This window comes from Heloderma suspectum, chromosome 4 (genome assembly GCF_057233095.1).
Source record: "Heloderma suspectum isolate Gila_16-S chromosome 4, 16-S_ref, whole genome shotgun sequence".
NCBI classification, from domain to species: Eukaryota; Metazoa; Chordata; class Lepidosauria; order Squamata; family Helodermatidae; genus Heloderma; species Heloderma suspectum.
The window spans coordinates 51643251-51668677 of NC_139461.1; the positions used below are offsets into that span (position 1 = coordinate 51643251).

Consider the following 25427-nt stretch of genomic DNA (forward strand, 5'->3'; position numbering starts at 1 on the left):
TGCGAATCAAATTTCGTAGAAGTTAAGTGACTTTCGTACATCCCTACTTTTTACCCTTGTGAGAAATTGTTCTGAACATAATTTTATGTCAAGTCATTGACTATAATAAACATTGACACTTAAGATGCCTATGGTACTAATATTTACCTGCTTCTTCTTTGATAAACTGCAAGTCTTCTGGGTATTGGACCGACGTTTGGGTAGCTGAGCATTCTTCTAACGTTTCTTCATTATTGGGTGGTATATTGTAAACAAACCTTTTTGCAGTTTGGTTTTTCCTTCTTGCTTTTCCAGGTTCTTGAAGTGATTGTCCCTGTGAGCTCATATCATTCCATACAAAGACCTTTCCTTCACCTTGAGATTCATTTTCAGCCATTTCAGGTGAGCTGTCCTGGACCCAATCATTCATTTGGTAGTTTTCAGATTGGCTCTCATCAATGCAGTAGCTATCATTTTCAGTTTTTATACTGCTTGCCAAGTTAGTAAGATTTCGTGTGGCCCAAAAACTAGCAACTTTCTGATCCCTTGAAGTTAATCCATCCCTACTAACAGATCTTCTATTGTAATCCACAACTACAGCTTCCGGGGCTTCTGATTTTATGCTTATATTTAAGGCATCTTTGATAAAATTGCGACAGGATTGAACAACTTCTGTCATTTGAAGGTAGCTGGCCACTGACATCACTTCAATTGCATTCTGGCTTGTAAGCACAAGGTTACCAGAATATAGGAAGTCCAAGATGACAGAAAAGCCCTGAACAGCAACAACATCTAAATAGGTAACAGTGGTTTGGTTACGGCTTTCTTTGTTTGTAAAGCAATATAAAGTCTTGAAGAAACGGCTGCCTGCAACCAGGATGTTTTTGTGAGCTTTGAAGACCCTTCCACTCACCACAATATTGACATCACAAAGAATGCCCTTTTTTCTCTGCTCATTTAATTCTTGTAATAGTTGATAGCAGTAAGAGTTCTCATTTGGCCTAATGTTGTAATCACAATCTCTCTCATTAGCCAAATCTGATGTTATTTCCGATTCCTGTAATTAAGGGGGGAGGAGAATTAAGAAGTTAGCATTCAGGTACTGACTTGTTTGGTTTTAAGCTCCAAGTGAATAACATTTTTATTTCTAAATCCCAATTCAAAAAAAGAATGTTTAATCATTTAGCTCACAGCCACACCATCTTCCATGTCAATAAAACATACATTAATAGAAGTGAGAGCATACCCCAAACACATACCAAGGGCACTCAGCTACATTGCAACTAATTATTTCTTTATTATTTCAAATAAAGTTTGCCATCAATGGGATTATAGCTGCCTTTTCACTGCCAAGGAGGTATGCTATAATAAAGATACAACCTTATGTGGTTTCCAGGAAAGGAGAAACAGCCACTGTGCCCTTACTGCACTTCAACAAAGAAAAAGCTACTACTACTCTACAGAAATACAACTCAGCTATGTGAACAACATTTCAAGGAGTGGCCAGCCAACCCCTGCTCTGCTCCAGCACTCTTTTCCAGCACAATTCCATTAGCTCTTCCTTGATTCCTCTTCTCATATCCTCAAAACAAAAGGTAACAGGAAGAGAACAGGTAGCTCTGAATCCCTTCCAAACTAAGAGCTATGGCTTCAAGGCTAGCAGGTACTGTGGTGTAGCTTCTTTAATATTATGTTGGGTGTAGGAAGAGATGTATTCTTTCCAGCTTAAAGCCTATGTTTCCAAGTGCACTCCTCCCTGCTTTCTTCGAACTATGGGTTTGAAGACAGGAAATAACAGCCATCCTATGCTACCTCCAAAATTAAGCTATCCTTATGTTCTCTTTCTCTTCACCTTCTTCCAATATTTTTCATTGGGAGGTTGCTGCTGCATCAAGCCTCCTCCCCTTGGCACTGCTGATTTTCAAGCCTCCCCTTCTCAATACCTTTGATTATTGCAGTTAGGAAGTGGCTCTCAGGGCATATTCTGGATCAGACACAGGCCTCCTGCATCAATGGCTGACTTCTCCAGCACTTTCCTGCCTCCTCCTCTCCCCACCCATAACCAGCAGAGAGAAACAGAATCTCTATTCCCTCTTGTTTCTCTGCCAAAGGTTTTTCAGAACCTTTCCTAAACAAAAACATGGATCATTTCAGTTTTTAACTATCCTTCCACCTAGGTATTATCAGATATGCAAATAAAAGGGAAACTAAACTGGTTTAAAGATGTCTTTTACTTGGCCATTTCAATTGCTGATTAAGTCAATCCACCCTTCTCTTCTCCTCCCTGCAAACCAGGGTTTCTCCTCCTTATTCAAGCTGTACACCCAGAAAAGTGCATTCTTCAGTAAACCAAGACAAACTATCATTCCATTGGCTTTGCCTGCACAGAACCAACAATCTCAGCTATCCTTCACTGCATTGGCTATACACTTCTCAACTCACAGTTCCACAAAGGCACTGGGACTAAAACTCATTCAGTTGGAGCCAATGTTGGTCATCCACTAGCAAAACCAAAATCATTAGCAGAATGGATTTCCAATCTCGTCTATATTCCCCTATGCATCTCCCTCAAATATGCTCCTGAAGGTTGGGGGACCACCCAGCAGATCTGGGGCACGCATGGGAGAACGCAGGGTGAGGAGAGGCCAGGAAGTCCCATTGCACAAACAGAAGTCATGCTGTGCAACTGTTGGATCCAACCCATTAACTTTGTATCCTATGTAGCAGAACAACAGGGAAAGAGGAGAAACAGCAGGACGCACATGTACAGCTCTGACATTCACCTGAAGGCCACTGTTAAGCTGCCAGAGGCTACTTTAAAATCCTACATCAGTTTCACCTTTGTCATGCACACTTTTAGCCTTATCTCTCCTGTGCAACACGCCAGGTATTAATGACTGCTTTAGAAGCGCAAATTCATGGTGCTACATAGATGTAGCCCTACAACATCCCAGCCTCTTGCTTTACAACAATTATTGTATCAACCTAATAACTTGATACAGCTGGTAACAGGATCCAGTTGAAAATTTATTTGACAATTTAAGCAGTTGGTTGGATAAACCCTGATTTTGGCTTTGGGCCAAAGTACTCCTTGCACGAGCAGAAAATATTTCATTGAGGTGTTGCATTGATTTCTGCCGATTCCCTCCAGGTGCAGTACCCCATATCGCACTCTATTAAGGAGGATGCCCCAACCCTCAGGAGTGACTTTTTAGGGGACACAAGAGGCTGCAGCAGGTGGACAGGAAAGATCTGCTGTGTGCACAGACTACATGTGGTTCTTTGGATCCAGGGTTCTTGGATTTAGGGTTACTATCAATATAGTACTACTCATTTACTACTCAAGTTAAACATTTTATAGAATGACCATCTTTCTTTAGAAATGTCTCAATGGCTGTATTTGCGCAAAATGATAAGCCATAAATCCAGAGAATCCTGGCTTACTGTGCACTACCAGCAGGAGTTGCTAAACAAAACAGGAAATTACTAGCAAGAAAAGCCTTATTATGTCCAAACCTGACTCCTGACTTATGGCTCCCAAACAAGCCAGGAATCATACACCATTAACAAATCCTGGTTTGCAATTCCAGCTTGTTGGGGGAGTGACAAACCAGGAATCCCAGTTTGGGTGTAACACGAAGCTTTTTATTGCTGGTGAGTGCTTATGTTTAGCCAGTCCAACTGGAGGGAGGGGCCAAGCAGAAGCAATCAAGAAGTGTGCCTGAGCACACTGCTCATGAACAAAAATCCAGGATTCTCTGGAATTCCAGCTTACTACTTTGGGGGAACGCAGACAACAGGCATTACAGAACATGCTAGAAAAATACAATGATGGCCAGTGTCACTGTCAGTATAGTTAACAAGCTCCAGAAGAAGATTACAATCAATTTAAGAAGAGCCACTTTGTAACAAGTGATCCTAAATGAACACCATGATAAACAATTCTTATTTAAATACTCAGGCACCTAAGGTCTTTTTATTAGAACTTTAATCAGATTAATCTCCTACCTCACAAATTGGTAGAGCACTAACTAGAAGCACCATAGTTCAGGAATCTTTATAAGCTAGCTGAAACACAAGTTCCCTTGTACCAACAAGGCAAATGAGATGCAACCAGGAGACAATGATAAAGGTAGCATTTCTTTCCATACTGTATTCAACAGATCTTTTGCACTTTGAGAGGAAAACAAACTATGGGTCTAACTGTTACTCAAAAGAACACTGCCTAGTTGCTAAACTAGGGTTACAAATGGTTTTAAAATCCAACTATGTTTAACAGTAATTACTGTTATGTCAGTGCAGATCTAAAGCTGCACCATACTTAAATGCTAACCAGGGAAGGAGTATGCAAGCCTGAGAGAGAGGAATGCAAGACAACTCAGGGTATTCCAGCTTGCCAGCTCATGGTCTTGTGATTGGTCAAGTTCAGACATAAAGCTGCCCAGTACCAGAATTTCTGCAAGAACCCTAGCAAGTACTGGGCACTTGGGAGACCAGCAGAAACTGATCTATCATCTTCAGCCTAATCCTATACTACTGGCAAGGTTTTAATTTGTTCATTGCTTGAACTATTTTTTAACTTTTGTTGAAAGGCAAGGTCTGAACCTATAAATCTATTTTTAGGGAATACTCCATATTCCAAAATTTTATAGAGGAATATTAAATATGACCTTCACGTCTACCCCTCCCATGCCAGTGGAGTTATTGTGGACCCAGCAGCTGTTGTAAAACCCTTTTAGCAAACCTGAACTTCATATTCATTGTGGTCTCATCTGGAGTGCTGTATTCAGTTCTGGGCACCACACTTTAAGAAGGATGCAGACAAACTGGAGAGGGTTCAGAGGAGGGCAACAAAGATGATCAGGGGACTGGAAACAAAGCCCTGTGAAGAGAGACTGAAAGAACTGGGCATGTTTAGCCTTGAGAAGACTGAGGGGAGATATGATAGCGCTCTTCAAGTACTTGAAAGGTTGTCACAGAGAGGAAGGCCAGGATCTCTTCTCGATCATCCCAGAATGCAGGACATGGAATAATGGGCTCAAGTTACAGGAAGCCAGATTCTGGCTGAACATCAGGAAAAACCTCCTGACTGTTACAGCAATATGACAATGGAACCAATTACCTAGGGAGGTGATGGGCTCTCCCACACTGGAGGCGTTCAAGACGAGGCTGGACAGCCACCTGTCAGGGATGCTCTGACTTGGATTCCTGCATTGAGCAGGGGGTTGGACTCGATGGCCTTGTAGGCCCCTTCCAACCCTACTATTCTATGATTCTATGGACAGTTATCCTGTGGTGTTTCATCTCCCCCTTTTCAATTTTGAAAAAAAAAAATACATTTAACGTAATAAGTTATCATTGGTTTGATTTACTGCATTGAAATGTATAGGAAAATGAAATTACCAAATGCCTAAGCTAAGTGGGGTCCATCCTATCCCCAGTATCTTCTCATAATAGAGAATAACTTCATATTTTTACTGTATCACAAAAGTCCAATTTTTGTAGTCATACCTCTTCAAGAGCACTGGAATAGATTTTTGTTCTTTAAAATTCTGTACATGTCTATGTATACAAAAAACATATAAAGTATTGCAGGGGTCTAGTGGATTCAAGGATAAAATTTTCCCCTAGGGCAGGTAGGCAACGTGGTGCCCACAGGAACGTGTACCTGTGGACATCTTTCTTGGTGCCCACCAAACTGCCCTACCCATCCCACTTAAAAAACACACCCACATTTTCTTTTTGGCAGCTGGGATCACTTCAAAGCAAAGAGAAGGCCTCCAGCCACTGCCATCTTCATTTCCTATTAATGTCTCTGGCCCGCACATGAGCCTCACAGACAGTCTTACGAAATGAAGGTGGCAGGTGGCTGTAGTGTTTTCCTTTGCAGTGTACCCAGCTATTTGTCCCTTCTGTCCAGTAAGCTGGGGGTGGAGCTAAAGAGTGGGGGTAGGGGCTAGGAAGTACAGCAGTAAGCCAGATGAGAGATCAGGGAAGCCAGCAGAAAGAGGGGGAGAGCAACAAGAAGCCAATGGGGAGCAACTGGGGGGTGTTGAGGAGGGTTGTGTGCTTGTATATCTGAATGGATAGGGGCTGTATGTGTGCGAGACAGAGAGAGAGAGAGAGAGAAAGAAAGAGTTTGGAGGGATCCTGAAAAAGTGTAAGCGCCGCTTTTGTGGGCTCACAGGGAGGAGAGTTTTTCGAATCCAGTTACAGCTAAGTATATAAAGATTTTCTTGTGAACATCATCCTTCAGCTGCCATCACCATTTTTTTTGCTAAAATCACTGGAATTTCTTCTTTATGAAGTTACTATTCCTATTAGCTGTTGAAATGTACTGTTGACCATTATAGTATAAACAGTGGTCAACCTATAACTCAATTTTATATGGGGCACAGCTATTTAATATTTCAGCTGAACAGCATGGCTACATCCCACACCTCTCCAGAGGGACTTGGCATGTTCAAAGAAATCCAGACTAAAAAACAAAGAAAATATTAATTAAATGTAGATGCACAATTCTATCAGAAGTGTGATGGATATCAGCATGCTACATTTCTGTTGTTGGTTTTCTAACCACTAACACCAGGGATAAGTGGCAGGAATGTCTCACACACTTGGACAACTACACAAGTATTTTTGGAGTTCACTCATTTTTGTTTCTGAGAGTTTATTTTTGTAGTGATTTACAATATAGCCCAGAAAGCGCGGGGGGGGGGGGGGTGTCTGTCATTAAAAGTAAAACTGGCTTAACCTGTTTGGCACACCTCCAGTAGTTCTTCCAACTGTGCAGCCCAATCTGTTGCATGTTTACTCATTAGTAAATCCCATTGCATTCGTGGAGGTTACTCCCAAGTGCACACAGGATTGGACTCTTAGTCTAAGATGTCACAAGACTAAGGAAAAACAAAGCAAGACTACTTTTCTGTTAGCTGCATAAACTTATGACTGGAAAAACATTTTAGTTCAAAAATACATTCTTAGATGCCAGCAAGTACTTGCCCTTATGGAATTCACCTCACCACCACCATTACCATCACAGAGGGAAATCATGTTCTGAATCGCATGCACTGGACCTGATGTATTAACTCTTAAGCAAAAACTAGTTATAGAGCTCAGAAGTCGGTAGCCACTTAATTCCCAAGTTAATTTCCTTGCATGAAAAGTGTGCCGCATGTTTTTCCACATGCTACATTATCACTGATGGGTTTAAAACTTTAAATTTTAAGTAAACAGTATTCTTGCTTGAATTGTTTAGTGCTTATAACCCAGAACCACAATTGTTTTGTTTCCTTTTTGTTGTTGTTTTTTTGCGACCGGTGTAACTTTTCCTCCCTGTATCTTTGTGTGGTACTTCAATATCCCGCTTTTCAGACAAGGTACTTCCGTGGCTATTCTGGGTTTGTACTTATTCATGTGATGAAAAGGTAAACAAAAAATAAAAAAAATCATAAATTACACAACAAAATACAAACTGGTGTTTTATAGTGAAGATGTGGAGTTGCTCTCTCCAAATGTCTGAATATAAGATGTACAAATGGAAGGATTTTAATTAGCTTAACAACCCAAACTGTTCTTCAGACACAAGCCCATGAGAATGGAGACTAACACCCTACATCTATTTTAGGGGTCCTTGAATTGAAGAGCGAGATCAGCTTCCTGTGCCTGTTTAAAATATTATAACCCACATGCTCAGTTTTATGAGTCTGAACTATTTTAATATATTATAAAGGAACTCTACACACCAGCAGCATTTCACATCATTTACTATAGCACAATGGGAGCAACTACTATGCTAACAGCAGTTGATCACTTTTTCTTTGAGAAAAGACATATATGTTAGGTGACTGGGTATGCTGTCTACAATAGAAAAAATATTACAAGTACTATATATAAGCACACATGGGAAATGGAAGGAGAAAGGGATGAAATTTAGATGAGAGATCTGGGAAGTATTATATAAGGGAAATATACAGAAGCCATTTAAAAGCAAATCAGAGCAAATGGAGATAATACATGATATTCATACCATGTACGACACTTCTGCAAAGTAACCTGAAAACACTGCTGCCGCCACCACATGCAGCTACCTTAGTACTGAAATGCAGCAGCCTTGAAACATAACGAAATTAGAACAGCTTCTCCAATTATCTAAATGTTAATGCTTAGAGACATACTTTGCATGACATATTACTTTTCATAGTCTCCAACACTCAAATTATTATTATCAGTCTCCAACATACACACAGTATTAAATTTAGTTCTGCTACAGGTCAGAAACACAAAAGTTTTGGTTAATTTTTCAGCAAGTTAATGTGAATATAGCCACAACTGAGTCATAAGGAAGAGTTTTATACTGAAGGACTTAAAATGTATGCAACGCATAGAAACCAACTTAAGTTAGCCTGTGGTATGAGAAACTGTCATTACTGAAGTATAATTTGGCTTGAAAGCAGAAAAACCTAGAATATAAACTGGAACACACAGATACAGAATACAGATCAATAGCAGGTGTTCACAACTTTTGGGCTGGTCTTTGAAGCCGACCAAAAATCCCTGGTCAACATGACCTTGTTCAATAGGGACTAAATCTTGTATCTGTCATAGTGAAATTAGGCAAGCACCTTCAAAACACAGTACAAACAGTGAAAATATCCCATCACGTCCTCCATCTCCAAGCTCAAGAAAGCAGGATTGCCTGTACTGTGTTGTACTTAAGAGATACAGTCTGAAGCACAGCACTACAGAGAATTCCCTACCCTTCTCCTGATTTTGGAACTGCAGAGGGGCCCCAATGCTACTTCCCTCATATATACTTCATCCAACTGGAGCAGCAGACACTAGAGCTATCTCCCAGCACCTCTCCCACTCTCCAGCTCTGATTGGCCCAGGCTAGAAGAAACAGGGATGTACTGGCAGAAGACAGTAGGAGCCCATGTGCTCAAAACTAGATGGTTCTGGCAGGAAGCATGCACACTCAGTTCAGTGGATCTTGAAAGGGAGCACTGAAAGTTGCAGTGATTTCTATCAAGTTTCCCATTGATACTTCTTCATGTATTTCCTAATTATTCAGATCTGACCACTAAATTACATTAATTTACAACTAAATAGAGTATTATTTACACTAGGGGTGTGCAACTTTGTGATTCTCCAGATGTTTGGCCTGTAATTCCAATCAGCCCTAGTGAGCATAGCAGTGGTGAGGGATCATGGGAGCTGTAGGCCAAAATTTCTGAAGGGCCAAACATTGCTCAGCTTTAATTTACACCGTTTCATTCTTACAACTAGGCCTTGCATTTCTGTCACACTGTGCACATTTTGCATGTTTTCCTCTTATTTTACCTAGAGAGGGAATGGCTTTTAAAGGGTCTCTTTCATCCAGCATGCATGACAACTTGTGAAGTTAAGTATGGGAATATAGGAGCCTACAAACTGGACGTTTTTTATCTTCTCTTCTAATTTTCAGTGTTGCTCCTTTCTGCTTCACTCTGCCTTAGTCCAACCGACTCTCACAAAAACAAAGTAGCAAGCAAAAGTGAAATACCCATGAAGTCTGATAGCTACTGGGCAGACTAAAAGTTTATTTTCATCAGGTGAAAATGAAATACATATGTTTAATAAATAGAGTGTAAGCATTCATCTTTAATTATCAAGTTGAGTCTTCATCTATGTGACGAAAAAAATCTCCTTTCCCTCAATGAATCTGGTAGAAGGCATTGATTCAGTTTTGAAAAAAACTGAAACATATGTATATATGTATATTTCTTTGAATACATTTTTTTAATCCAATCAGGGACACGGACTCATCATGCTCACAGAAGGAAAGGACCCTTGCTATGGCAGTGTATGTGAACGAACCCCTGGCCAAGAAAGTCTATGGCCCTGGCTATGGCAGTCAGGCCTAGTCTCCTCCCTACCTTCCTAGTGCTGTACTACTGCCCAACTTAGATAAGAAGCAAACATGGGGGGGGGGAGGTTGGGGGGGAGGAATGTGTTAAAGATGTAGATGTTCTGTAATATGCAGTGAAATGGTGCACTCTCATAACTTTGGACTAAACTTGTGCCACATATGCCAAGAAGACTGGCTTTCCACTAGGGCAAAGCATTACATTTAGATATGGAAGACCAACTTCAGTTCCCCACAACCATGAAAATCCTTGGGTGGCCTTAGGCCAGGTCACTATCTATAAGCCAGCCCTGGTCACCCATATTTAACATAGCCACAACTGGGGATGTACACCACTGGCTGCATCAGATAGGATCAACAAGTTCAACATGGGCCAAATGAGCTCACCATTCAGATGCACATCTCCAACTGCTAAATTCATATATCCCTTGCTGGATTCTCATCTCTCAACTAACCTACCTTAAAGGTTGCTTTTTTTACCTAGAAACACTAGCCTGAGTTCCCTCAAATATTACAAGTTCTAACACACAGCTAGTTTAATCAGTGGTTAACAGAAATTTAATCATCCGCATCCAGGTTTTCAGATGTGGAAGTGACATGTCTAGCTAGTTTCAGTATCAGTTTTATTTCTGAAGTTCTGATTATAGTACTTAATAAACTATTTACTACAATCAGAAAAAACCACATTCCACACAAAAGCCACAACTTAGGATTCTTGATAACACAACAGGAATTTCTGAAGTTTTGAAAGTATCTATGAGTACAGAATCTTCCTGAATATTAAAGGAAGACAAACCAAGTTATGTAATACTGCAAACATGTATAAAAGCTTCCAGAAAACAATTCATTTAGCTTCACTAATATTCCCCACATAACCACTGTGGTGAAGGCAATGAAAGCAGTTGGAAGCTTCCTAACTTACTTCAACAGTTTATTATGGAACTGTTATCGGAAGGGGGGGGGGGATTATACCTTTGAAAAACTCCCAATAACTTTTTGAGTTCACCTCAGTACCATTTAAAAATGGTTTTCTTGTAGTTATGCATATGTCTTCCAAACATAGTACAACCTATGTGAATGTGTCATGGATTTCAGCGACATCACCATCACCCAAGTGTGATATGATTCCAGACCCAGAGAGCATAGATTGATACAGAGACACATACGCACTTTACATTCCTATAGGGATCAATTGCCTGCCTGCGTGGAGAATGTTACTTGTGCCCTCTCCATCTTTTACAATGAAGGAACAGACCCGTGATAGTACTAATTCCCATTAAAGAACCAAGGATACGATAACGTAACCATTATGAAAGCTCAAGCTGTTAAAAGGTTACTTGCCCACCGGTAAAGCTTCTAGACAGAAGTATTGGACAAGTCGGCCTGAGAACAGAAGGCACAATAATCTGCTTACTGGAGACAGAAGGTGAACCAGGAGCATAATGTCCCCTCAGACCCAGGCAATGAGAAAGAATCCATTAAAAGCAGCTCACACACGTGGGCATGCTGCCTGGCCAGCGCCTTCCCTAGGGAGAGAAGGCACACCCGCCCTGACTGCTTCCCCCAGCCCCTCCATCGATCATATTGTCCCCCGATTCGACTGACCTGCTCAGCAGTGACAGGTTCGTTGAGTCGGTGCTCTGCCGAGAGATGGTGCCTGAGAAGCAGGGCGCGTTTGTAGTTGCGGGTGCCCTTGCAGAGCTCGTCGTGGCCGCCGCCGTTGTTGCCGCCGTCCGTGGAGGAGGTCGTCGAGGCGGCGGCGGCGCACCAGGCACAGGACACTAGCCCTGTCTGCTGGCAATACTGCAGCCACGGGAACTCCTTGAGCCAGGAGCTCTGGAAGGAGACGTGCAGCTTCTGCAGGAGGGACTTGGGCCGGGCCGCCAGCGGAAAATGTTGAATGCTCTCCCCCTCCCCCGCGCCCACGCTGTTGACCTCCGCCTCGTCCCCCCCGGACCGCCTGCTGCTGCTGCAGCTGCCGCCCTCGGCGCCGCTGCCATCGCCCAGGCTGCCCCCCTCGCCGTCCTCCTCGTCCTCGCTGCTGTCGCTCAGCGACCCCCCGTCCTGCACCAGCTCTTTCCCCTCCAGCAAGCCCTCCAGCTCCAGCTCCTCCTCCTCCCCGCCGCCACCTCCCCGCCCGTTCAACGGCCGCCGCGGCCAGGCCGCCCCCGCCACCTCGCAGCCATTGTTCGCCGCCGCCGAGCCCCCGCCGCGGAAGGCCAAGGTCCGGCGGTTCCTCTCAGCGAACATGGGGCCAACCGGGGCGGCAGCGGCGGCGGCCACGGAGTCCGGAGAAGTGGTCGGCAAGAGCAACAGCTCCTTCCCCACGGCGTCCGTGGCCTCCAGCTCGGCCCCCTCCAGCTCCACGGTCTCCAGCTCCACTTCCTCCTCCACCCCCTGGCCGTTCAGCTGCTCGGCCTCTTGACGGACCCAGGCCTCGCCCGGGCCGCTGCCACCGCTGTTGCCGTTAGCCGTCGGGCCCCCTCCTCCCACTGCGGCGGTGGCGCTGACCAGGCCGCCCCCCCGGAACGCCAAGGTCCTGCGGTTCATCTCGGCGAACATGGCGGGCGAGCGAGCGCCCCCGCCCGCCTGACTCCCTCCCTCCTCCCTCGCGCCCCCTCTTCCTGCCTCGCGCCCAACTGTCCCCCTCCCCCCTCCCCCCAACCAACCGCTATGACGGGTAAAGGTGGAGGCAGGAAAACCAACCCACCCACCCGGCCAGGCAGTTCCACTCCGTCAGTTCGGCCGGCCTGCCCGAAAATTAAAATAAAGGGGGGGGTGTACAATCTTGTCCCCGCGTTCTAGCCTGGGTCGCCGCTCCTGCCGCCGCCTCGAGCTCTCCCCCACAATAGATCCGGCTCAGCCAGCAGCAGCCCTTCCGCCCCACCAGGCCCCGGCCCAGGTCGAACAGCAAATGAACAACGGACTGCGCCCACAATGCATTGGGGCAGCAGCAGCAGCAGCCGCCGACGCCGCGGGGGAGGGGACGGGAGGGACGGGAGGGGAGGGAAAAGGAGGGGGCCAGGAGGAGCCCGAACAGCTGGCGAGTGTCAGGTTTTAGCGCGCGCTCCCGTCACGCGCGTCCATTGGTCTACGCCGCCTCGCCACGACTTGGCAGGACTTTCTGTTTGCGCGCGCGCATCTCCCCCTCTCTCCCTCAGCCCCCCTCCCACTCTGTCGTCCCCGAAGACACGGCACGACGTTTCCCCGCCCCTCATTAAGGAGGCGCTGGCACTCCCCCCTCCTGAGGCGCGCATAGTTGTCCCCACCCCTTTGACATCATCGCCCCGGAGCGGTTGGAAGTGGACATCTTGAGTCCCTCTTCAGCGCGGGCCCCGCTCTCGCCCCCCGTCGTGGACCACCGCACCCCGCTTCTCCGCGCCCGCCTCTGAGACAGCCGAAGCCTCTTCGCAGTATGGCCCGTGAAAGCCCTTTCAACGCCCCGCCCTGCCTGATAAACAAATGCCCCCCGCGCACACAGTCGCACGACGCGCCCTCCGCGGGAAGCACTGACAGCCCCCCCGACCCACGCGCGCGCGCGGCCGAGCGCAGGCGCTGCCGACCCCTTCCCGCAGAGCGCGCACACCACGTGGCTGCTCCGTCCGGCGCGCAGCGGGAGAGCCTCGTGGCGTCCTTGAACTGCGGTGCCCCATATTCCGGCCCGGCCCGGCCCGCCTCGCCTCCCGCTCTTCACGCTGCCCCGCCGGGCGGCAGCGTCAGAAAGGCTGCCCGTGGGCGACGGGGCGACGCGCTGGCCGCCTCCGCTCATGAGCCGCGCGGTGCCAGGCCCCAGTAATTGCTCGGGAAAATGCACTGCCGCGAGTGCCTTTATTACTCTTCTTGTGAAAGGCGGAATTTAAATAAAAAGGTCGCGCACGTGCTGCTGCGCCGAGGAGGGCTGTGTTCTGTTGACACGGCAGTTGCATCACTCGCGGCCGACTGCAAGAGCCCGGGACGTGTTGCTACCTGCGCAGCCTTCGGAACCTGAGTTTAGTTTGCACTCTCCCAACGACCTGAAAGGTTGCGCGGGGGCTGCTAAGCGAGCTGCTGGGGTGAGGGGCGGCGGGGCGGCGGAGGGGGAAGAAGCGGAAATTCACAGCCAGAGCCAGCGCGGAGCTGCGAACGGCTGAAAGCCCGGCGAAATTAAAAAAAAAAAATAGCGTTGGGAGGTAGGGTTAGGCGCGGCTAATGCTGCACGGGATGGGGCCGCAGGAAGCTCGACACGCGCTCCGAGAAAGCTTTAACGCAGCTCCGCGGTGTAAATCTGAGAATCTTTGCTGTCCATTTTCGAAGAACCCCTGCAAAAAGAGGGGGCGGGCGTTGACTAACCAGCCTGCCCTACTGATTATCCTAATATGAGGATTATCCTAATATAGTAGAAACAATCCCTTTCCATCGTTTCTTTATCTGAGGAAAACTTTTGTGGAGTGAAATATCCATTCATCTTCTATATACTTACACTTTAAAAAAATCTATTTAAGACACATCCCAGAAATACAGATTTTTCAATTTGTATATTTTTAGTATCAAAAATGTAATTTAGGTTAGTCAAATACACATTTCAATGTATCTTTACAAGAGTAATAGGGTGCTTTGATAAAGAGGGCATAGTGCTATTTTAGAGGGGAAACAGCTTGTGGCACCTTAGAGGCAGCCTCACACATTATGGCATGTAAGTTTTGTGGACTAGAGTCTCCTTCATTTTAGAGAAAACATTCTGTCCTGTGTGAGAAAGGAATGTTTCTTCCAGGATAGAGCCTGCTGCCTACAATTTCTAAGCGCTTGTATTTTTAAAAATCTGCCTCGTTAATCAAGAATACCTTATTAGTTGATCAAACATTAATAAATTAATCTAACTAATGAATTCACTAAACACTGCAGCCCTATCCATGTATTTATTATATTTTAAATCCACCCAATATCAATCTTCTTTAGGTGGATTACAAAAGCCGAAATAATAAAATCCAATACAAAACAACAAACACAGGAATATAAAATACATGGAAACAGACATAAAATCTAAAAACTATAAAATCCTAGACTATAATTGTTTTTTTTTTAAATTCTGGGACGTGTCCCATTATGAACAGCTAGCCTGGACACACCTTTATAGCCACATCCTATGCATGCCTACTGGGAACTATGTCCCTCTTAGTTTAATGGGGCTCGGTCCCATCCAACCATTCAACTTAATACTATTTGTGTTTACTTGAATTCGGGATTCACTCCCAGATTTCAGCCATTTCTTTGTTTTGTAAAAATGTGCTAAGAATACATCCAAATGGCAGTTCCTGTGGTCATGGTTTGTTGCTATTATGCCAAACGAAGTGCAAGACCCATACAAAGGGGGGGGGGAGGAATTGGTGGAGGGGGAAGAAAGTTTTTATGGCCTCATGGTATAATTCCTGCCATACATATTGCACCATCTGTACATGGCTCACAATAGCTGCTGCTTATGGCATGGACAGGATAGAGGTGGGGACAAGGGTAGGATGAAATCGAAAGGATGTGTAACAAAACCTGAGAAGTTAGCTATTAATAGGATACGTATCCAAACAATTCAAAGCAACAGTAATGGGTTTACCCTAACTGGTTTGTGTTGGCATGAGCACGAAAAAGTAAAAGTCTACCTTATGAGTTATGATTTGTTATTTCCCCCATTGTTAATATCCTGGGTAGGGCTATCACAAAGTTAAAGAAACGTTAGTTGTCTAATCATGTGAATTTTAGTTAACAAAAAAGCAAAGGCAGTCATGTTGGCCCTAAGAAAAATTCCACAATCCATATAAACCTGGTTCACACTTAATGACAACCCAGGCTATGGGTTGAGTATGGGTTTTTGAATCCTGAGTTGTGGTTACATGCAACCCCAGAACTATGAGTTGTTAACCATGAACCACCCAGAAAGAGAACCCATGATTTGTCATTGGGTTGTGAACTATGGGTTGTTTAAACTGGGGTTATCATTATGTGTGAACCCAGAACCATGAGTTGTTCATGAGTTGTTTCTCCAGGCTACAAAGACAGCAGACAAAAGTGGTCAAAACAACCAGCTGTTCTACATGCCAGTACTACATCGCTGCAAAGGCATTTAGGATACAGGGAGGGAGCAGGCGAAGGGGGAGGTAATCAAACAACTCAAGAATTGGGGGGGGGGGATGCAGTTTGCATGATCATCTGGCAGACAAATCATGGGTAAACTCTGGGTAAGGCAACAATACATACTCTTGATTGTTACATGTGAATCAGGTTCTAGAATAATGCCTTTATTAGACCAGTTCAAAGATCACAAAAAAATGTGCATGCTTTCAAGATCTCCAGATCACTTCATCAGGAGTTACAAAACACAAGTTGGGGTGGGGTGGGTTTGGGTAGGGGAGGGGAAGGGAAGGGAAGGGAAGGGAAGCTAACTGGATGTCAAAGTCTGGATTTCTGCATAGTCAGAGTCTTAAGATGATATGATGGAGGAGGAGTTGCAGACATTCAAATTGGGCTTTGCCAGGTAATGTGATGGTTTTAGGTTTCAGTGCTCCTAGGACCACTGGGAAGAAGAAAATAGCAGAGAATTGTTGAGTCTCCATTTTTTAAAATTTAAAATCCAGCTGTTAACTCAAAACTGTCTCCATCCTGGGCAAACCAAACAATCAACATTTTAAATATATTTTCTGTTGATTTTCTACAAAATGTCCTATGGTTACATACAAAACACCTAGGATTAGAGATGAGATCCTAGTGGTATAGTATAATCAGTTCATGGGCAGGGCAGATTTCTCTTCAGAATTCAATTTTCTATTTTGCTGGTGGTTTCAGTTACAATCATGAACAAATGTTCTGAAGTCAGCTGATCTTGTGTACTCTTTTCAATAGCCTGGAACAACAGCTGGTCTATTAATTATAATGGAATGTGAGGCCTCCTACACAATGGCCATTCAAATGTAAACATTCCTATTTCTTTGCTGGTAATTTTGAGCAGAAATAAGCACCTCATTCACGTATTCCAAAATGCCACCCATGCCTTCCCAGGTGTTAGAAACCTCAACTGAACTCTAACTAGCTGCTATAACTCCAGCTTCCTCTCTTGGGGTTGGACTCAATGGTCTCATAGGCCGCTTCCAACTATACTATTCTATGATTCTACTATTCTATGATTCTTAAATACTGCAATGAGCGTTAACACCATATGTTATAGCAGTTTACAGTGTTTGGGATTAAAATGTTAGTCCAAGAATTTACAGTACAATCCTATAACCATGAGGAGGGAACCTCTGGCCCTCCAGAGGATGTTGGACTCCAACCCCCATGAGCCCCAGCCAGGATGGCGAATGGTCAGGGATGCTGGGAGTTGTAGTTGAACAACATCTGAAAAGCCAGAGGCTGCCCACCCCTGCTATACATGTCTGCTGACAATTAAACCCCATCAGGTTCAATGGGGCTTACTCCCAGATACTTAACTATTCCTACACACACTTTCTGTGGAGTAGAGCCCACTGAATTTAACAGGACTTCTTACTTCATAGTAAACATGCACAGGATTGCGCTGTTAATTTGCGTGGTAGGCTAACGTATTTTTATAATTCCTTCCATGACTAAGACTACTCATGAAGGAGCAAATAACATTTTAAAAAATGATTGTAGGTCAGTTTTAGCTTATAACTACAGAACTCCTTAATTTTCAGTCTAACAATACTTAGTATTTGTGTAGCACTTTCAAGTGTTCAGAGCCCTTCACATGCATTATCTAGTTGTAATGCTAACAAAACCCTAGAAGCCTTATATGTCTATTCAGAAGTAAGCAGGACTGAATCACTCAGCAGTATTTTCAAACAGCATCCAATCAAGCTTCTGCATGTTTACTCACAAGTTAGCAGGTCAAGCTTCTGCATGTCTGCTCAGAAGGAAGCAGGACTGAAACACGTAACAACTTCCTCCCCTGACCCCAGCCTCTGCTCACAGAAAAAAGCTCTTTGATCAGCAGCTGATTGGAGATAAGTGCTTTCCCCTAACTAAGCACTGAGATAGTGAGCTTTTTTTGCATAATAAAATGCTAATCTGGACCCATCCCAAGTTTTTCATGCTTGAATGTAGCAATATACCTGAATAAGAAAATGGTAGAATATGTCCATGGCTTGCAATTTACTAGATTCATCATAATTATTTCCCATGTGGATGACAACCAACTAATATGCCTATTGTTGCCTGACTAATGATATATTTCCAATATGGCCCTTGGTGTAAAGCCAGTGGCTCACCTTCCTTAAACAAGAAGATTCTTGAGCTACCTTAACTACCCTAACAAACAGTGACTAATTTCTCCCCTCTTTTTCTAATTTAATTACCAGACCCTAATCCAATGCAAGGATCAATGACTAGAATTCACTCGAGGATTAAACATTTTTTCCTTTTCCAAACACATGCACACAGTTAATGCTTCCTTTTTCTCTGTAATAGACTTGATACTGATCTTTTTATTATTATTAAACATTATTTCACATATACATTTTTGTTTTGTATCTTCATTTATTGTTATTTGATTTCAACATTATGTGATTTTTTAATAAATTCCTTGCTTTTATTTTTATTTTATTGATTTCACAAATGTTTCTACCCCACCTTTCAACTCTAAAAATGCTTCCTAATAGTTTAAATCAACAATCTCAAACAATTATCTCATTTAAACCATAAAACCACAGAATGTTACAGAGCATCAGCAACAGCTGTGATGTTAAAACTACTTAAAACATACCAGTAAAATAAAACAAAATCAAAACATCTAAAAGGCCTGGCAAATTAAAAGGACTTCATCTGATCTCAAAAACAGAGTCAGTGCCAGTGCCTGTCTGGGGAGGGAATTTCAAAGATGGGACACCACCACCAAAAAGGCCCTATCTTGGGTCACCACCAGCCTTACTTTAGGTGGTGGTGGGACCCAAAGAAGGGCCTCAGAAAGTGATTTCAGTTCTAGCCAAGAAGTTCTAGTCCTAAGTCATATATAGTTTTAGAGGTCAAAACCAGCACTTTTAATTGTGCTCGAAGCAGATCACAAGTCAGTGCAGTCACTTCAAGGTTAGTGGGATGTTAGCTGAATTACTAGTCCCCCGGTTTGGAAGTATCCCAAAGTGAATTAGCACTGGATCCATTCACCTTAGAAGGATGGATTTAATGCAGGTTGGTTAATCTATATCACACCATCATGAAATTTTATTTTATTTTGAAAGAAAGAAAAATATTCAATAGACAATTGTTATACAGAAGTGCATTAGATACATTAGATTTAATCCTATTAGTCCTTGAGTTTGATGGGATCATGATTGTGTTGTTTCTGTTGAGGATTCCTATATAACTAAGGCTTCCTTTTCTGTTGTTATGTTAATATATACCTTTCTGTAGTGATGGATTGATGTTCTACCATGTTAACCCTTCCACTAATTCACCCGTAAAAAGAACAAAGAATCTTGTGGCACCTTAAAGACCAGCAAATTTATTCTGGCATTTGCTTTTGTGGATTATAGTCCACTTCATCAGATGCATGGAGTATTATGAAGAGTTTTAGGTTTTGTATACAGAACATATGGGGAGTAGGAAGAATTGTAAACAGTGAGGTCAGGAAATTCAACACAGAAAGTACATGTGACAATCACATGTTTAACAGTGGTCATTTACAATGCAGCTGATAACAAACATCCTGGCACTAGGTAAGTCAATTAACACATGTAGTGTGATAAAAATCAGTTATCCCGATCCAAGCCTCTGGCAATAAAATTAAACCTGTTGATGAATTCTAACTCAGCCATCTTTCATTCTAATATCCCTTTGAAGTCCCTTTGCTCCACATTGGCACTTTAAGATATGTAATACATTGTCCTGGGAGGTTGAAGTGTTTTCCTACTCATTTCTGAATATCGCCATTTCTGATATGTCCATTTATTCTTTTCCATAGAGACTGGCCTGTTTGCCCTATATGGGATGCAGAAGCGCAGTGCTGGCAGAAGATGGTATATATCACATTGGAAGATGAGCAAGTGAATGAGCCCCTCCGGTTGTGGATGACATTATTAGGTCCTGTAATACTGCTGCTGAAGTAGATATGGGGACAGAGCTGGCATCTGGATTGGTTGCAGGATCTGGTCCCTGGGCTTGTGTCCTTGTTATGTGGCCTGTTATTGCTAGTGAGTAGCTGTGTGTGTGTGTGTAGCTCCGTGTGTGTGTGTTTGTTACGTTCATATCCTGCCTTTCCTCCAAGAAGCCCAAGGCAGTGTACATGATCCTCACAACAACCCTGTGAGGGGGGTTAGGCTGAGAGTCAGTGACTAGACCAAACTCACCCAGTGAGCTTCATGGCTGAGTGAGGACTAGAACCCCGATCTCTTGAGTCCCAGTCCAACACTGTAACCACTGCACAATATTGGCTCTTAGATTGGGGTCAGGTGTCCATAAGCAAGTTCAAGCCTACCTCCCCAAGGCCTGTGAGAGGGGAATGCCAACTCCTGTCAGCAGTGACTTTCTGCATTCTACAGTGCTGCAATAGACTAACACAGCTACCCTCTAGAAATTGCAATGATGGATGTTTTCCTATGTTAACTCTTACATGAATTCCCTTGCATGTAGTTTGCTTACTACAGCACCTCACAGAAAGGATGAGTTCTGTTGTACCCTGCCTTTCTCCATGAACACTCTCAGTCCTGGAAAACTGCTAGGCCCGTTTCTTGTGGGTGTGTTGGCTATCAGGAAAGGGACTACCATAAACTTTGGTCAGAGTAACAGAATAAATTGATCCATATTACAGGACTATTTACATTGGCTTCCTAGTACAGAAGCACTCCAGGGTAACTAAATTCTTCTAGAAGAGTCTAATTCAGAAACCTTTTAGTACACTGTTAGAATGAGAGGATGCAGGCAAATTTTCTGCTCCAAATACAGGATTAAAAGCACATTTGAAAGCTACTATGGATCTAGATAGTTCTGGTTCTAAGCTTTTTAGCTATAGCCCTCCTTTACTCCCCCCCCCCCCCCGGAACTTCTTCAACATTATTTGTGCCCAAATCTGCACACAAATAACATTTTCAAGTGACTTCTCATTGAACCACAGGCCTTTAAAATCTATCTTACAGAATATTAAGAATACTTTTCAGCAGTTACTCTAGCATAAATGGGAATTGCCTTCAGACTGCTATGTGTTATGAAACAGGTTTTTGGTTGAAATTGTAGACTTCTGATACAGTAGAGTAGCTCCCAATAATATTCCAGTTTCATTATATGCCATTCTACAGCAATAGCATATACTTGCTACTTATAACTCTACAGTGATTAAGGGAGCAATCCAATCAAGATCGACAGTCACCTCCGACCCCAGGGGTGACAGCCTATCCAGTGCAGGGCTGGAGGAGTGGTGAGGAGCGAAAAGTGTCCTCACTCCCCCAGCCCTGCTTTTGCTGCTAGACAGCAGATTTTGGCTGTCTGGCCGTGGGACCTTGGAACATGGGAAGTGGTGGCCGGACGACACATAGGATGTGTCGTACCAGATTTCTGACTTCCCCATCCGGCCCGCCCCTGGGAACACCCCATTTTCGCCACTCCATGATGCTCTTATAAGCAAGGAGCATGGGGCCAATCCATGCTGCCTACGAGGCTGCACAGGAGGGGTGGGGGTCAGTTCTCTAAGGTTGGTTCTCATGAACTGACCTACCCTATGGCCATCTAGCTGCTGACTAGCCGCCATAGGATTGAACCCTAAATGTGTAGCTGCATAACGCATTAGGTCAAAATGGAATGTTCTCTCATAAGGGCCTTTTTAATCTTGTAACTGACTTACAGTTCTGGGTTTCATTAAATCATGGGTGGGCAACCTCAGCCTAATTTCAAAAGCCCGCTGCATGCAATCAGTTCAGATCTCTGGCAAGAGCAATCTTTCCCTTTCCTGGCAGCTTGCTGCATGGAGAGGGAGAGGAAAGCGGGTGACAGAGACAGAGAAAAGGGTGACATACCCACTTTTGGCTCTGGCTGTGCTCATCACTGGTTTCAGCCCCATCAACTGTCAACATGTAGACCTGACAGGATGCCCATGATAGAATGCAGCCCTCGATAGAAAAAGCCCACCCCCACATAAATATAAATCCAAACCATGGTTATGTGTGCATAGCTCTTTTCTGGTGTCCAGATTAAGAAAGCCTACAAATACCCTGATTGGCAGAACCATCAACTACTATCTCAGAACTAGCTAAAGCACATGGAGGAGTTAAACTCATCTTTCCCAAGTTTATTTTTTCTTCTTCTAATTTGCTCTTTTGCTTACCTCTTGCTCATCACTGCTTTACTGCTTGCCTGTTGAACAGTGGAGGCTAGTGATTCTGATGTCAGTGGGGCGGTGAAGCACCTTGGATAGCTCCTTTAGAGTTCTGACTGGTTCTGACTGAAACCCGAGTGGATTCACCATCCCACTGACATCGGCATCACCAGCCTCTACTGCTGTTGAGATAGTGAGGCTGCAATCCTATACAGACTTACCTGCACTCACTAGGCCTTACTTCTGAGCAGACACATATAGCATTGCACAGTAAGAACATAAGAACACAAGAAGAACCTAGATCCGACCAAGGGTCCAATGGACCAGGTCCATCTCATCCAGCATTCTGTTCACACAGTGCCTGACCAGCTGCCTGCAGAAATCCCACAAGCAGAATATGAGTGTAATAGCACCTCCCTGCCCATGTTCCCCAGCAACTAGTATACATAGGCATACTGCCTCTGTTGCTGGAAGGACCATACAGCCATCAGGACTAGTAGCCATTGATAGCCCTATCCTTCATGAGTTTGCCATCATCCAAATTGGTGGCCGTCACTAAGGGTGCAATCCTATGCCTGTTTAGACAGGAAAAAGTCCTACAACTCCCAGCATTCTCCAGCCAGTCATGGCTGGCTGGGGAATGCTGGGAGTTGTAGGACTTTTTTTCTGTCTAAACAGGCATAGGATTGTGCCCTAAATCTTGTGGTAGCAAATGCCATTGTTAACCATGTGCTTTGTGAAGAAGTACTTCCTTTTATCTGTCCTGAATCTGCCACCAGTCAGCTTCATGGGATGTCCTCTGGTTCTAGTATTATGAGAGAGAGAAAAAGTGTCCCTATCCACATTCTCCACAACATGCATAATTTTGTACACCTCTATCATGTCTCCACTTACTTGCCTTTTTTCTAAGCTAAACAGTCCCAGACGTTGTAACCTTTCCTCATAGGGGAGTTGCTGCAGCCCCTTGATCATATTAGTTGCCCTTTTTCTGCACTTTTTCTGGCTCTACAGTATCCTTTTTGAGGTGCAGTGACCAGAACTAGACACAGTATTCCAAGTGTGGTCACACCCTAGATTTGTATAAGGGCAATATAATATTAGCAGGGGGTTTTTCCCCCCCCTGTTCCTTCCCTAATTATGCCTAACATGGAATTTGCCTTTTTTTTTCAGAGCTGCTGCACACTGGGTCAACATTTTCATGGAGCTGTCCACCACAACCCCAAGATCTTTCTTGGCCAGTCACTGCTAAGTGCTAACTCAGATCCTATTAGCATATACATGAAGTTGGGATTTTTTGCCCCAACAAGCCTTTTAATGAGTATGGCATATTGAATTGGTATGGTATGTATATGATAGAGGAGAAGCCTCTTAACAAGTGCTCCAGAGTAGGGTGGGTTCTAATGTGCCAGGGAGTGGCTGGCCAGATGTCATTAAGGGGAGAAACTGATAGAGCACAATAGAGTGTGAAGGCCTTTCTGAGGGATTAACATTGCACTCCTATATGTCTACTCAGAAGCAAGCCCCACTGAGTTCAATGGGGTTTACTCACAGGAAACCAGGCACCAGCTTGCAGTGTAAAAAACTCAGATTTTCTTCCTTAGTGCTGTGATGTACTTCTAGCCCTGATACAATCATAGTAATATTATTTCCAGTCTCCATATAATAGCTGTGAGGCTGCTAGTTCCTTATTTACACAGCCAAAGCTTATTTTGGGGTGCAGGAACATATAAACTACAATACCTTATTGAGTCTTCCTATTGAGCTCTGTTACAAATGTGTGGTGCAAATAAGATACTAGTAACCAACTTCAGCTGTCAGCACCATTGCTGTCTGGGTGAAAATTGTATTGCTGTGGAAGGGATAACCCTACATGTGATCAATCTTTTCTGAAAAATCAAGAGGTCTGTGCTCTCCTAAAGGAGAAATGCACAGCTGTCAACTAATAAAATCAAATTAATGTTTTAAAAAGCAAAATCTTGCAATCTTATACATACTTAATTGGGAGTAAGCCCCATGGAACTGAATAGAGCATTCTTTAAAGTAGACACATAGAGGATTGCACTGCAGATATTGCTGCAGAGGAGGAGTTAGCCTTGCTGGTACAAACCACTTTTTAAAGGGTAGGGCTACATGCATTATCTCTAAATGCTTGGGGTTTGGTTTTTGTTGTTGTTGTTTACTTTAAAAGGTTACCAAGTGCTGTGGGCATTGTGGGGAGAGAATTGGGGATTGTCATTAATAAGCGTTCCATGACACCAGGGCAACTGTATTTTACACAGCAAGTGCAATAGCAATGAATAAGCAAGCTGACAGAAAAAAAAAATACACAATTTTCCAAGTCTCAAAATAATGAAGCTGCATGCTAGGAAAATCAATCTATTTTTCTCTCCCACCCATCGCATGCTTCCTACACAGATGTCAATATATGCTTGACACATTTGCTGTGGACTTTCCTCTTCACGTTTCAAAATGAATGTTCCCTTGATTAACTCTACTGCCCCATCTAGAGACAAATGGTAATACTACTTACACTTTACCTTAAAAAGTATTTCCGTGCACATGCCTTTCGAAAGGGTAAAGAAATCAAACATTATAACCACGCTTCTGATATGTATACTGGATTAACAAGAACAGCTTCTGCACCAAAACTACAATAGGCTTAAATAACTCTTTATAAAGGATGTGATGAATTTTCTTCTAAAACCTAAATGCAAAGCTTGGAAGGAATTTATAAGTGAGAAGGTTGACTAAAAAGTCTTCTGCAAGAATTTGTAGAGGAGCATTCGATACTTAGCAAGTTTGGTGGATATCACCCTCAAGTCTCTCCCCATTTGCCACTGTGCTACCTTTATTATAGAGGAAGAGACGATACCTCTGCAGTTGGCATGTGGCCCACAGGATAAAATATGAGTTTATCCAATGAACCACCATGCCTATGCAGATCCCACCCCCGAGGAGTTGTGTTAGGGAGTGGTTAAAATTGCATAGTGAGCTACTGACAAAAGTGTCTTGCTGGCTGGGGAATGCTGGGAGTTTTAGGCCTTTTCTCTGTCTAAACATGCATAGGATTGCAGCCTTATCAGTCATTCAAACAAATGGCATGTCATGGAGACCAGCATCCCTGCACTTCTGCTTAATGCAGCCTGGTAACACATTAGCAAAGGACTCCCCACCCCCTCACTAAATACATGTTTTAAATACTATTTTCTCATCTTAAAAAAGGAACCTGTTGTTTGACCTCACCACATTGCTATCAAATTA

The 25427-nt window shown here is 43.7% G+C and overlaps 1 protein-coding gene and 1 long non-coding RNA gene across 3 annotated transcripts in view; one reads left to right on the forward strand and one right to left on the reverse strand.

Moving 5' to 3' along the window:
- Positions 1-12540, reverse strand: part of ZBTB10 (zinc finger and BTB domain containing 10) — a 31623-nt gene extending 19083 nt beyond the window's left edge. The window contains exons 1-2 of one of the 2 annotated variants that reach the window (XM_084849242.1): positions 11492-12540; positions 148-1036 (exon numbers count right to left, since the gene is read on the reverse strand). In XM_084849242.1, the coding sequence (XP_084705368.1) occupies positions 148-1036; positions 11492-12448 (1846 nt within the window). In that variant the 5' untranslated portion in view covers positions 12449-12540. The remainder of the gene's footprint in view (positions 1-147; positions 1037-11491) is intronic. The other variant, XM_084849240.1, reaches the window with a different exon arrangement.
- A 624-nt stretch (positions 12541-13164) lies between these two features.
- LOC146346832 (uncharacterized) lies at positions 13165-24509 on the forward strand. The gene is made up of 3 exons (XR_014790084.1): positions 13165-13299; positions 19824-20052; positions 23337-24509. It is a non-coding gene; the product is annotated as an uncharacterized LOC146346832 (long non-coding RNA).
- Positions 24510-25427: the final 918 nt, after the last annotated feature.